The sequence below is a fragment of the Capsicum annuum genome, chromosome 2, assembly GCF_002878395.1.
Source record: "Capsicum annuum cultivar UCD-10X-F1 chromosome 2, UCD10Xv1.1, whole genome shotgun sequence".
Classification (NCBI taxonomy): Eukaryota; Viridiplantae; Streptophyta; class Magnoliopsida; order Solanales; family Solanaceae; genus Capsicum; species Capsicum annuum.
The window spans coordinates 153,488,651-153,502,971 of record NC_061112.1 but is presented as its reverse complement, the minus strand read 5'-3'; the positions used below and the strand labels follow the sequence as shown (position 1 = coordinate 153,502,971).

The 14,321-nt window shown below is 29.6% G+C and overlaps 2 protein-coding genes across 2 annotated transcripts; both read right to left on the bottom strand.

Moving 5' to 3' along the window:
* Positions 1-933: 933 nt before the first annotated feature.
* Positions 934-2,943, bottom strand: LOC107861504. Its single transcript, XM_047407645.1, has 3 exons — positions 1,652-2,943; positions 1,505-1,573; positions 934-1,440 (listed from the first exon to the last, which is right to left on the bottom strand). The coding sequence occupies exons 1-3, from the start codon at positions 1,906-1,908 to the stop codon at positions 1,389-1,391; spliced, it is 378 nt and encodes a 125-aa protein (XP_047263601.1). The 5' UTR covers positions 1,909-2,943; the 3' UTR covers positions 934-1,388.
* Positions 2,944-7,247: 4,304 nt separating this feature from the next.
* On the bottom strand, positions 7,248-9,140 carry LOC107861505 (probable WRKY transcription factor 43). Its single transcript, XM_016706845.2, has 2 exons — positions 8,640-9,140; positions 7,248-7,654 (listed from the first exon to the last, which is right to left on the bottom strand). The coding sequence occupies exons 1-2, from the start codon at positions 8,933-8,935 to the stop codon at positions 7,468-7,470; spliced, it is 483 nt and encodes a 160-aa protein (XP_016562331.1). The 5' UTR covers positions 8,936-9,140; the 3' UTR covers positions 7,248-7,467.
* Between the last annotated feature and the right edge of the window lie 5,181 nt (positions 9,141-14,321).

The following is a 14,321-nucleotide window of genomic DNA, read 5'->3' as shown; positions in this document are numbered from 1 at the left end:
GATCATGAGTTGGTCAAGGTTCGATTCAAACATGGACATGTTTTGCCTTTGATGACTTCATGGACCTCAAGAAATCCGGGTAGACGATATAGGACTTGTCCTTGCTAAGGGGTACATGAGTTTTTCCTTCAAACATTGATTTTGAATTGTATACGAATATAATTGCTTTCGTTTTAGAATGTTAGATTATGCGATTTTTGGCTTTGGAAGGATGATTCTATTGATGAAAGAACGAAATTTATTATTCCTAAATTATTGGGAAGAATTGGGGAGCTTGAGGAAAGAGTTAAATCTTCGACAAATTGTGCATTTTATGAACACAAAATAGTTGATGACAAGACTACTAGGACAACCAAATCTGTGGAGAGCAAAATAGATATGAACAAAATAGAGTTGCAAATGGATAATTTTCAGGATGATTTGAAAAAGATGAAGGCAAATGAGAAGAAATGAAAGATCGAGTTGGCTAAGTCTAAGAAAAGAGAAAAACAACTATGGACTACTCTCATTTGTGTATGTATTTTGGGTGTTAGTTTTCTTTCTAGTTCAATTCATGTTCTTGAAAGGAGCTACAAGAAGGCTGTCCTAAACTAAGTTGCTTTGTTTTTGTTATGTTTTAAGGGGCTGAAATTTGTATCAATTATTAGGTGTTACCTTTGAAAAAACTATCAGGTTGTGTAATGAAATTGTAAGGTTGAACTTAACTGTTTTGACTTTGTTTTCAGTGGTTCTTTGTGTTGCAATTTGTATCCAACATCACAATACTAAATGCAGTCACAGTTGCTGCACAAGCACAAACACAAATTTCAATAGCATCAAAACACAAATTTAACATTAATAAATACATTCACAATTGCTGCACAAGCATAAACACAAATTTCAGCAACAATGAACTTACAACTGCATAATCATTAACCAAAAATGAGTGTCAATTACATATTGTTGTCAAATACATTTAAAAAAAGATCAGTACTATTAAACTAATTATAGTTACAAAATGCAGTCAAAGCTGCCACCAATATCAGTGAACTAATTACAGTTACAAAAAGCAGTCACAGCAACCAACATCGGTGAACTACCAAAAAATAGTCTTAAATGCAGTCCTAGCTGCCAACATCAGTGAATTATCAAAAACATAGTCTTAAATGCAGTCATAATAGTCAAACTTTATACAAGGAAATGCAATCACATCAGTAAATGTAGTCTTAAATGTAGTCTACACCAACTTCTCATAGAGATTGAACATTGGAGCTTTCTTGACTCAAGTGTGCAATCACGGACCTTGTTTGCATTTGTTTTTTGCCTCTCATTTCTTGTAGTTGCCTGGAGGTCATAACTTTATTGCTTTTTCATTTTACACCGATTTTTGGTGTATCCGAGATTTTTAGTCACAAATACTGAAGACTTGGTAGTTTTGAATCTCTCACTTGACATTCCCGGCTGCTTAAATGAAGAAAGTGTTAAGTAAATAAAATTTAGCTAATAAATGCAGTGGTAAACTTACATTAAGAATTGTGCATCCACTTTGTGTGTGAAGTAATCCCATTCCAACCACTCTTGGTCTGCCAGCACACTAAAAAGAAAGAAAAGAAGATATTTAGTATAAGGTAAGCATAATTAGTTCACAACACTGTCAAATTAAATAAAATACCTTTTCTGTAGAATTCTTTGGTGGTCTACCCCTTTCTCTTCCAGTTGAACCTCTTCATTTTCCAACAGTAGGTGCTGGACTTGGGACTGCACTTGGGTCTGCACCAGCAGATGAACTTGGGCCAGGATTTGCATTAGTGCCAGCAGCAGGTGCACCTGTTGGACATCTTCTTTTGTTGTGACCCTTGCTATGACAAGTGACACATGAAATCTCAATCCCCCTTTTGGATAACTTTCCAGTTTTCTTTTTGATTTCATCTTTTTCTTTCTTCCTATTCTTTCCAGGCCTACCTGGCATCTACCTAACAAGAGGTGGCATAACAGAGATATTCTGTGATTGTGGTCACATCTTCATAGTCAAAACTGATTGAAAGAAGAAATTGTATGTGTTCATGTAAGTTTCTCTATTGTAACAGTGAGAGATGTAGTTTATTGGATTCAGTTTTTTGTGGTGAAAAACAACCACTGCTTCCAAAACTTCCAAAACTTGCTAATTACCCAATTTCTTTGAAATCTCAATTGTCCTTGTCTGACCTAATTTCTTTTAAATTAGAACAATTAGACAATTTAACATATAGTAAGCATTGTTTGGGAATATACCCTAAATACTTTACATAATCCCTAAATTCAAATAAATACAGCCTATCTACATCAACATCTAAAAATTCAGTAACTTGTCCACCCTCATATCTTTTTTCTTTTTTTCCCTTCACCTTACCCATATTAAGTTCTCCACATGGTAAAATCTCAAAGTAATCAGTTCAAAACTCATTTTATAAACCTGAAATCGTTGACCACAAAAACACAATAAAGATAGAAATGTAATAGTACACAAAAATCAAAAAAATTACATATTGAACCTCACAGGTTATTTACATATTAAGTTTATGCAACAATTAGAAGTATCACAGGTTATTTGGGATCCCCAGGTCATTTATCACATATTGAACCTCACAGTTCATATTGTTACAGATTGAAACACATAAACAAAATATAACAGATCAATTTTAAAGATAAATTAAAGACAACAAAAATCCCTAATTCATAACCCTAGTCAAAACCCTAGTAAAATCGAACAATTATAATTGTCAAGGGTTATATTATAACATATTGAGCATCTAAATGGAAATAAAATAAATTAATTTGGACAAATTAAAGACGACAAAACCCTAACTCAAAAAACCCTAGATCTAATTTAGGAATAAAAATAAATCCATCTACTATATTTAGAAACGAAGAAAGCTAACCTTTGAACTGAAAATCAATAGTTCCTACATAAATGATGTAACCTTTAGTTTTTACCTTAGATCGTACCACCTTCGTTGAAATCAACCTAATCAACTTCAACTGAGAATAGAAAAAAAATAATTTTTGCTTGTCAACAACGAAAAACACAGCAAAATTATTGTTTATCTTTCCTATCGGGTTTAAATTTCACAAAAAAATTTTAAAAAATAGAGGTGAATCTTCTATCGGGTTTTTGCTCTCAAACGATGACTTTTTGTTTGGATGGGTGAATGTTTTAATCGGGTTAGGGTTGGGATAAAATATGAGAGTTGGGTCGGGTCGGATGGGTTAAATAGATGGGTTAAAAGAGTAATGGGTCGGGTTAGGTTTTTAATAAAATAGGAAAATAAGTTTAGACACGTAGCACCACAAGAGGGCGAGTGGAGTGCACTCCACTCATTAAATTTGGGGCATGGGATCGCGGGGAGGTAATAATATCACTTTTATATAATTAAAGTGTGTAATAGGTCACTTATATAGTTTAGGTGTGACTTCGATTTTTCTTGTATAGTATGAAGTGGAAATGATGCAATAACATAAAGATACTTAAAGAGATGTGTAGTATATGGTCATTTGATGTCATGTGCAGCTGATTTGGTACGCAAAAATGAACTATTTCATGTTCTGTGTTTTACGATTAGCATATAATTTCTTGTGTCATGCTTCGTTAGTATGGCGAAGAGAAAATGATGTTGGAAAGAGAAAAAGTGTCATTCTATGAAGGAGCTAGAATAGATTGGAGTGAATCATCACTAAAGTGAATAAATGGTGAGATAATATTTGAATGATCACTCAACAAGGATAGTTTTCTTAGAAAGTCAATCAACTTTGTTCAACTTTTGACATTTCACCTAGAAAGTCACCCAACGAGGATTTATTATCTCAGAAATGTTTCAACATAACCATTTGCCCCCTGCAAAGATTATGAAGGGCTTAGAAAATTAATTGGCTCCCTCGAAGCAGGCACTATGGTAAATGGTTTCTTAATGAGTGTTTTTTCTTAGTGTAAACAACATAAATCCCCTATCTATTGAAACTAATTACATAAAATTCCTTCTAGTTTTCTCTCTTCCAAATTTTGCAAATATACTCATACATTCAGCTGCCCATTATACATAGCTCGAATGTATGATAAAACAGTTAATCCTATATTTAAGGTAAAATGATAAAACATAATCTTCTATATTCATGGAAAGAATAATCAGATAAAATCTTTCATTTCCTTAAATAAAGCCATTAATTACCTATAATTATGTTTTGTATGATTAAATAAAATAACTGAAATATAAATCAAAAAAACTTTTAAACATCACTGTTAGTTTTCCTCATTTTTAATGACGTTTTTGAAAAAAAAAAGTTGTCTTCATCTTTCTTCAATTCTCGAAAAAAAATATGAACATCCCCATATTGTTGCATCATTTCAAAATTTGAGAGTTGAAAATCATTTATCAATTCTATAAAAGTGATGCAATTATTATTTCGGAAAGTATTAACTTTTTTAAATTGATTGCTACGATCGCGATGAAATTGAATATTGACGAAGTTCGTAAAAAAATGAAGTAAAATACACAACAATTTCACATGTATGAGGGCAACTTATACATTTAAAAAATAAACTGCAGTAATGTATAATGTCATAGTATACATCTAAATTTTTTACCTTAAACATGTATGACATATATATCTTAACAGTAGGTATAATGAAAATTTATACAAAAATAAGACTTTCTAGCATATAATACCACATAAAGTATAAAATGCATCTTATAAAGACTTTTAATGTATAACATATTAAAATATATATCTTCAGGCTTATATTATACATTAGAATAAGTGTAAGGCAACTTATACATTTTAAAAATAAATTGCAGTAATGTATAATGTCATATTACACATCTAAATTTTTCACTTTAAACATGTATGACCTATAAGCTTGACAGAAGGTATAATGAAAAATTATACAAAAATAAAATTTTTTAACTCTAAAATACAACATAAAACATAACTAATGTAATAAGAACTTCTAATGTATAACATATTGAAAATATATATCATTAGACTTATATTATACATTAGTCTTCCAAAATAACTAATGTATAATGCCTGATATATTACATCTTATACTTTCAAATAAAAACTTTAAGAATGTATAATGTTACACCATACATATAAAATATCAACATTATACATTATTTGTCTATAAACTTTTCATAATGTATAATGTAACCTTATACAAAATTCATAGATTATAATTGTATAATTCGACTAAATACAAAGACAGTCTCTTCTATATATACAAAAACTTACACTATACATAATTGTGTTAAATAATGTAATGTATAATGTATAAAATTTTCATCTTTGGTCGTGATGACAAGTAATTTTTTTCCATCGTAGCAAATCACTTATTCTTTTGAGTAGCCTCGGTGTACAAATTGCAGTTATCTTTGCAAACACAAAGCTAGCCTATTTCAACAAAAAACAAATATAAAGTTAGACAAAATACTGAAACATATAAAATAGAATCTTTGAAACATAAAGTTAGATCCAAGAATATTGGAAGAATTTGATATTACAAAATAAAATCTTTGAAATAATATTAAAAAAATATAAAATGGAGCAAGATCATTTCTTTTCAGAAATAGAATAATATAAACAAACATTAAATAATCAAATAATTAGGATTTAGATTCTTACAGAAGATTGAGTAAGTGATTTCGTTGATTCAATCGTTTGAATAAACGTCGTTGTGCTTTGTTCACAAGATTCATTTTTCGTGGCATGTTCCACCCCGTTGTACTCTGCTGCTGATGATGATGACCCAATTGAGATTTTTCAAAGCTTCTGATTTGATGACCCAAATAATGATTTGATGACCCAGATAATTCTTTTTTTTTTTTGCCTTTATTTTCTCAAACAAGTCCATGACTTTCTGATTTGGTGAAGTTCAAAAAAAAAAATCAAAAATTAATGAATGAAATCAATAAGTTCAATTAATGTTTGAAAACTTACAATGGTAAACTCTAAGAGCCCGTTTGGATAGGATTAAAAAAAAAAAAAATTTTAGCTTAAGTGATTAAAAGCTTAAAATAAGTGATTATAAATTAAGCAGATAAGTGTTTGGATAGAAGTGTTGAAACTGAAAAAAAAGTTGTTGATGTGTTTGGTAAACAAGTGATGTTAAGCACTTTTTTGCTGTTAAAATGACTTAAATGTCCTTAAAGTTATTAACACCATAAATAAGATGAATCATTTATAATTTTTAATTCTATAATAAAATTTTTGAACAAACCTCCGATGTAATGATGAATTCGATTAAAACAAAGAAGAAAGATGAAGAGAAAATTGGAGGGAAGAGATGAAGCAAAGCAGCAAAGAGAAAAAAAAAAATTTTATATATATTTAAGGGCTACAAGTTTAAGATATTGTTGGAATTGAAGAAAAATATAAGGGATAAAAAAGTAAATGTTTTGGTCAAACTTAAAAGAATTTTAATCTAAAAAGCAAAAAGTTGGGGTACCCTGTTTCTCACTTTTTTATTCTTTTAATCAATTTTTAGCTTTTTAAGCACTTTTTAATTTTACTAAACATCTTAAAAAGCTAAAAATGAGATTAAAAGCTGGTTTGATCATATTTTAATCCTATCCAAACGGGGTTTAAGTATGATTGCTTGATTTTAGGGGTGAAAAAAGTGATTGAATAATGGAGGATAAACTGATTTGTAATGGAAGAGAAAAAAAGGGAGGAAAATGCGGCCTTTTTTGGATGTATAATATTAAGGATAGAAAATTATCAAATAAGGTGGATTTTTGTAATTATTTTGGGATTTGTGTAAATACTTTATCAATTTAGGATTTAATGTAATTATGTAACTTTTAACATGCGTATATAGGTAATTTTTAGTAATTGCTGTCACTTTTGGACTTTGAAAACCTTCGCTTTTATTCATTTTTTCTTTTTTGTTGGGTCTAGGACGAGGAACCTTTAACCTTAAAATAGGATTTCTTTTTCTCATCTAAATTACAAATATGACCATGGTCAAATGAAAAATCTATCATTTTCTTAGTTTATCTTTTACTTTACTCCAAGTATTAAAAAAAAAAAAAAAAATAGGAAAACACAATTATAACAATCATACGTTAACGATCATCGCACTAATGGCGAAGGTTACAAACTATAAGGTGTTATGTAATGAAAAATAGTATAGCGTATATGATGAGGCTGAAACTGCAAACACAGCATGAATTTATTCTCCGAAACTGTAGTTTACCCTGCAAATTAAATCAATAAAAAATCCCAACACTTTTGACTTCCAAAGAAACAAAAAAATAATATTAATTTGAGCAGTCTAAATTAAGCATTTACTGATATGGTTACACAATGCTCAATTACTGTACGATGTACTTGCTGATCTTAGCTAGCTAGTTGTAGTAAATATACATTTGTTTTATGACTCTAATCTTGAAGCAGCACAGCACTAATCTAGCTTTTACATAGTACTCCCTATAATATGTTTGGAAGATATAGAAATTAATTAAGGGGATGATTAGGGAAAATCTGCATCTGATGGAGGATTTGTTCAAAATTATCATTGGGCTTGTCAATAGGATGGGTGTGCATGCCTTCATAAGTGGTCACTACAACTCCTTCATCTTTGGAAAGGCGTTGTACTTGCTTCTTCACATTGCATCCTTCATGTGTACATCTGTAGTAGCTTCTGCACATTTTAAAAAAAATAAAAATAAAACATATCAGCAAACTCTAAATAAATGTGAGCAAACAAGTTCATAACAGTTATGTAAATTAAAGCAAAACTGTCGATCTGTTCGCGCATCACACAAATAATGAGAGTGCCTTTCCCATTGGTATTACGAATAACTATATATAATCTTTTGTAGTGATCGCTGCGCTCCCACGGGTGGCCTAGCGCTCGGATTCAAAAAAAATATTTGTCATAGACATAATGTGCATCTTCATTATTAAAAACGCATAATACATAAACATGCCTTTCAACTTGTCATCGAATCACATCAATGACCTCCAACTTCGGATGTGCACAAGTTGTAAACTTGTATAAAGCTGAACGAATAGACACAAACGTCCTATGTGACATAATACGCATAGGACGTCATGTAGAATAAGAATTGACCACATAGGACGTATGTATTTACTTGTTCAATTTCATACAAGCTTAAGTGTCTATTTGTGCACATCGGCCAAAAGTTGGGGGTCACAGATGTGATCTAAGGTTAAGTTAAAGAGCATGTTTATGTATTGTTCCTATTACAAAAATAAAACATGTTTAAATTTAGTGATGATCAGGTGTACGTACACACAAAATGAGTTCAAGTTACTGATTAATAATCTTCCTTATGATTTTCTTCTTTCATCAGCTAGCAGTCATCTAGATTCTGGCAAGTTCCATGTGCTAGTAATTTAGACCTTAATATATATATTTATTAACAATAAATACCAGATTTTCCCTTCTGAGCATCAAATTGAATGTGTCTCTAAAGACTAACGTAATTAAAAAGGTGCGCAAATTATAGGATATCGAAGAATTAACCGAATTTTCATTCATATTAATACAACATATTAAAAGATCGATCGATGATAGAAGAATGATAAGAGACATAACCGAACTAATTAATTGAAATTATAACAAGGTAGATAGAGTTATTAGAAGAAATGAAATGAATTACCTTGGGTAATTGTTGTTCTTGACAGCTTTTTGTCCATATTTTCTCCAACGATAGCCATCATCAAGTATATCAACCTGACTTCTTGTTTGGAAAGCAAATCTGGGCTTCTTAATTTTCTTATTATCTCCCTTCTTCTTAACCGATAATGATGATATATATTTATTATGATTTTCTGATGTATCCACTTCCATCTGATCACGACTAATCTGGGTGAACGATGTCTTTAATCCTCCATTCATAGAGTTGTAATAACTACTTGCTGAACCAAGAAGGAGCATGGGCTGGTTATTCTCCATTATGTAGCTAGGAACCAAAATAACACCTTAATTAATTAATCTATGGAATATTGGAATGGGCAAGAAAATGAACTTTTAGGTGTTGTTAAAGAAAGATAGGTAGCCAGGGATATGGCTTCTCTGATAATTACACACAAGTGATCAAACAAATGCTGCTATATACGCACACTCAGATGTATATATATAGTACTACTTCTATAAACTGATAACAATAGTGATTTTGAATGACGACTAGTATTTGTCTTTGTCTGCTATTCTCTATCTCAATTTATCTGGCACAATTTTATCTTTGACACAAGTTTTACTGGTCCTTTTAAATATTTTAAATTTTAAATTATTACTCCCACCATTAATATTTATATATTTTTTCTTCTTCTAGAAATCAGTAATTTGTTGAGAGTTAATGGCTAAAAACATTACTTATTTAAAAACGAAAAAAATATAATTTAATATTTTTAACATAATTTTTAAATATATAAATTTTATTTTAAAATATTAAAACTTTCATATGCATCCAAATACAATTAAAAAATTTCAATTTTCAATCTCAAAATCTCAACTATATCACTATCAAAGGAGGAGAGTGGGAGTAGATTAATTAACGTGGAAAAGTTACCCCGGCGGGCGGCGGCTCGGTCAAGTCATCATTAACTTTGAGAATTGGAAAATGGAAATAATATTTAGTTCGTAGAATTTATATATAGTCAATAGAAAACGTGTAACCCTTCCTGTCTTTTTCTTCATGGAATAGGCTAATAACAAAGGATTGATGGAGAAAACACAAGCATATATATCAACCACAATACTGAAAGGAGTTCAAATTTTATGCATAAATAATATAAATAAAATTATATGATTAAACTACATTTATGAAATATAACATTATATTCATCCCAGAAAATAATTATTAAAACATGTCAATTAATTAGCAAAGGACTAAGCCATTAATTGTGGTGCTCATATATATATATATATATATATATATATTCACACACACGAGATTTACATTATATTAAGTAAAGGTCAAGAGAAAATTAAGGAGTCTTTGTAAACAGTCTAAGAAGGTGGACACGTTAATTTAATTCCATTTGCAAATGTACCGTATATAATAATCCACCACACCATTGTTTAATGAAACGACTTTAAAATATGATTCATCAGGAATCAAAAGAAACATGCATGTCATATTTGTTCGTTAAGTCTCTACATGTGAACGACTGTAGTTGTAGAAATAACATAATGCAAATCCAAGTTTCACGTGACAAAGAAAATGAGTATTAGTTTTAATTAATTTTATTATGATTGTTTGTTCGAAAAAGCAATTAATTATATTGTTTCAATAATGAATTATTAGGAGGCGATAAAAGAATAGTCGTTGGACCTAAAAAAATATATGGTACTCATTATTTATAATTAATGTTATTGGTTAAAATGATGTAGCTTGAGCCAATTTTTTTCTTTTTTAATTGCCTGAAAAATAGAAATACATATTTAAAACAAATAGTTAGGAGCAGAGTGACACTCGATCATTTTGCCACATTGTGCGCAAGTTAAAAGGATAAAGACTACTAATAATTTAAAAAAATCCTAAGAAAACAGAACAAATATATGGTAATCTTCATATATTGTCCCCAAAAGGAACCAGAGCAGTCATGTTTTCCTACGTAGGAGGGTAATAAATCATCTTTGTGCATGATGAGAGCAGTCATGTACTCCAGAAAATTTTGACTACCTACTCCTATTGAAAAAAGAATTTATTGGTGCCCCAAAAAGCACCAATTTAAGTAGTAAATCAAATGGACAAAGACGAGTATCAATAGAAAATAGTTGTACCATAGAGCACGTGCATTGGAAATTTGGAATTAGGTGTGATATAAGACTATTCAGATTCATAATAGTACTTGTACTGCTATGGGTAAAAACAGTACATATATGTAAAGAAATTTTTATCAAAACATGTCAATTATTACAATATTTTAAAAAAAAAAAAAAAAAAAGAGCAAACGACTGTAGATGCATGTGTATACGAGGCTTATAATTAAGTAGAGGTCAAGAAGAAAATCAGAAGAAAAATCTTTAAACCTACAGTCTAAAGAGGTGGACACGACTTCCATTTGCAAATAAAAAAGCATATTATTATATCATACTTATATCGATCCTAATACTCGATAAATAATATTTCCGGTGGTTCATCATATGTAGAAGTAACATTATGGCAACCTAATTTCTAACACGTCAAAGAAAATTTTAAACTTATTATGATAGTCATTTGAAAAATAAACATATATAGATATATACGTCATGAATTGCGCAACAAGTTTGAATACTAGGTATTTGAAAATAGGGATAAGAATTAAGACAAGTCCAATGTTTGAAATGTTGTCTCTGCACAATGGAAATGTATATGGAATAGAATACGTAATTATGTCCTTCTGGAAGAAGTTAGAAGCACTATTATATTGTATGAGAGCATGTTTGATGGAGAAAGCTCCCATCTAATTAATGTGGCTTAAATTAAAGTATGAGAGGATCAAATTGACTAACTTTTTATGTGAACTGAACATAGAATAATCAGGTTTTATAGTAAATCTTATATATAATTACGTAAAAATAATACTATAAGTCACAAGAATTAGCAAAATTAAAAAAAGTCATAATAAAAAAAATATAGTTTGAAGTCTAAAGAAGGTGCTCATTTCTTTCTTTTACCAATCACAATTTCAACTTTATAAGTATCCAATAAAATGAAAAATATTTGAAATCTAGCCATAATAATCCAGTTTGCCTTTGAAAAAGAATATATATTAGAGGGAAAATGTTTGAGCATCATTTAATAAAGTAATTGGAGAAAGACAATTGGTATAACTATAGGAAAAATGTTCTAGTGGACACCTGTATTATATCAGTTTTGTAAGTTGGACACTTCTATTTACATATTTGTCATCTGGACCCCTGAACCCACGAAAAAGCTACATTTTAAACACTTTTTTAGAAAGTATAACACAATCTCTCATGTCAACTGCCACATCAGCTGTCACCTGTGCCATGCCATCTGTCATGCGTGCCACATCATCTGCCACGTCATTTAAAAAAAATAGAAAAAGTATTACATTAAATTTCAAGTTATTTTTAAAATGCTACATAACAAATTAAATATTAAAATTAATTTAATTAAATAAGAAAAATTTATAAATTTTAGAAAAATTTAAATAATCATGCTTTTAAAATTTGAAAAATTTGAATAATCATTTTTAAAATAAAAAAATTAAAAAAAAGTATTATTTAAATGATTAAATTCTTAAATAATTTATTTATTTAAATTAATTAAATTTTAAAATAATTAATTTATCAAATTTAAAATTCTTACCTAATTTAAAAAAATTACTTAAATAATTAATTAATTTAAATATGATTTACATATTTAAAATATTCAATTTAAATTAATTGTGGGGGGAGGGGTTGCATGGGGCTAGGTGGGGTGGAGTGGGGGGCTGGAGGAAGGGGGTTGGGTGAGGTGGGGGCTGGGGAAGGGGTTGGGTGGGGCTGGGTGGGATGGGGACAGGCTGAGTGGGGTGGGGGGCTGGGGAAGGGCGAGGGGTTACATAGGGCTGGGGTGGGCTGGGGATGGGCTTGGGTGGGGTGGAGGGCTGGGGAGAGGGGTGGGTAGGGTGGGGACAAGCTGGAGTGGGGGTGGGAGAGGCTGGGTGGGGTGGGGAGGGGCTGGAGAGGGGAGTGAGGTGGGAAAAAAATTTTAAATTTATTATTTTTAAATTTTTAAAAATATTTTTAAATTAAAAATAATGGAGGAAAAAAAGGAGGGGCTGGGGGGGTGGGGTTGGGGTGGGGTGGGGAGGGAAATTTTTTTTTTTAATTTTTAAAATGATTTTTTAATTTTTAAAAATAATTTTAAATTATTTTAAAAATATTTTTAAATTAAAAAAGATGGAGGAAAAAAAAGATCCTTTTTAATTTTTTAAAAAAGAATTAAAATATTTTTTAATTTTTTTTAAAATTTTAAATTATTTTTAAATTTTTAAAAATATTTTTAAATTTAAAAAGATGAAGGGAAAAATAGAATCCTTTTTAATTTATTTTTTTTAAAATTAATATTATTTTTATTTTTAAAAAAATTATTTTAATGTAAAATTGGCCAAAAGTTGACCCCACTTACACCCTGAGGCGAGTGGTTACACTCTCTTTGTACCAGTCACCATAGGCAAGGTCAATGGTGAAATGGTGCGAAATATTATTTTTTGATGAGTTCAAAGATCTAGATAACAAATATGTAAGTAAAAATGTCTAATTTATAAAACTGACAAGCATTTTGCCATATTATACATACAACAATATAAGGAGCACGTGCACAGTGCACTGGAATAAACTAAACGTAAATCGGTGTGATGTGAGACTGACTATTCAGATTCGTAATAGTACTGCTATGGAGCAGCCTAGCTCCTGTCTTTACTTATTACTACAAGAGACAAACATTTATAAATTTTATACTCTGGCTCTTTTAATTTGTTTGTCATATTCTTTGTTATATTTAATATCATAAGATAAATAAAAAATAAAAAAAATTAATTTAATATCATAAAATTAAAAAGAATTTTTTACTTTTTAAAATTTTATATTAAGTCAAAATCAGATAAATAAATCAGAACCGATGAATTACATAAATTCTCTATTCCAGGTAATTCAAACTTGCAAAAAGAATTTCAAATATTCAAAGCCAAAATATGTAACAGTAATAAAGTGCCCTCAGATGGCGCCGTCGTGACTTATTAAAATATTTTGCTTTCTTAATATTTTCCTTTCTTTGTTTACGCTAGTCGTCAAAGATAGGCTAATCTATGTTTAATACTGTGAATTAGTGTTTGAACATCCCTTCCTTCCATATTTCTAGAATAATCAAAAAAGTACAATTCAATATTCATTTACTCGAAAAGTAATTACATGAGAATCACGAATTAAAGAAACACTCTCATATAATTTTTATATAGACGATAGACCCGTGCTGCTAACCTTTAATTTTTAAAATTATCATGAAAGCAGTGAAATAAATTATTATTATTAAATAGTTTTAAATAATTTAAATTTTTTATTATTCTAATTTATAATATTTTTTCTTCTATTCTAATTTAAGTGACACTGATATAATTTCGAGAGTTAAACAAATATCATGATTGAAGTAACTAAGCAAACATGTCTAAATGACTTATAATAACTATTTAGAACTATTAAAAGTGATATAACAAAATTACTTAAAAAAATGCTTGTGACTATAATTTAGGTGAGCCTCATATAAGATGTCAAATTAATTTAAAATATAAAGAGTTAAATTATCATTTTACCTTTTTTTATCAAATTTATTAATTTTTTAATACTT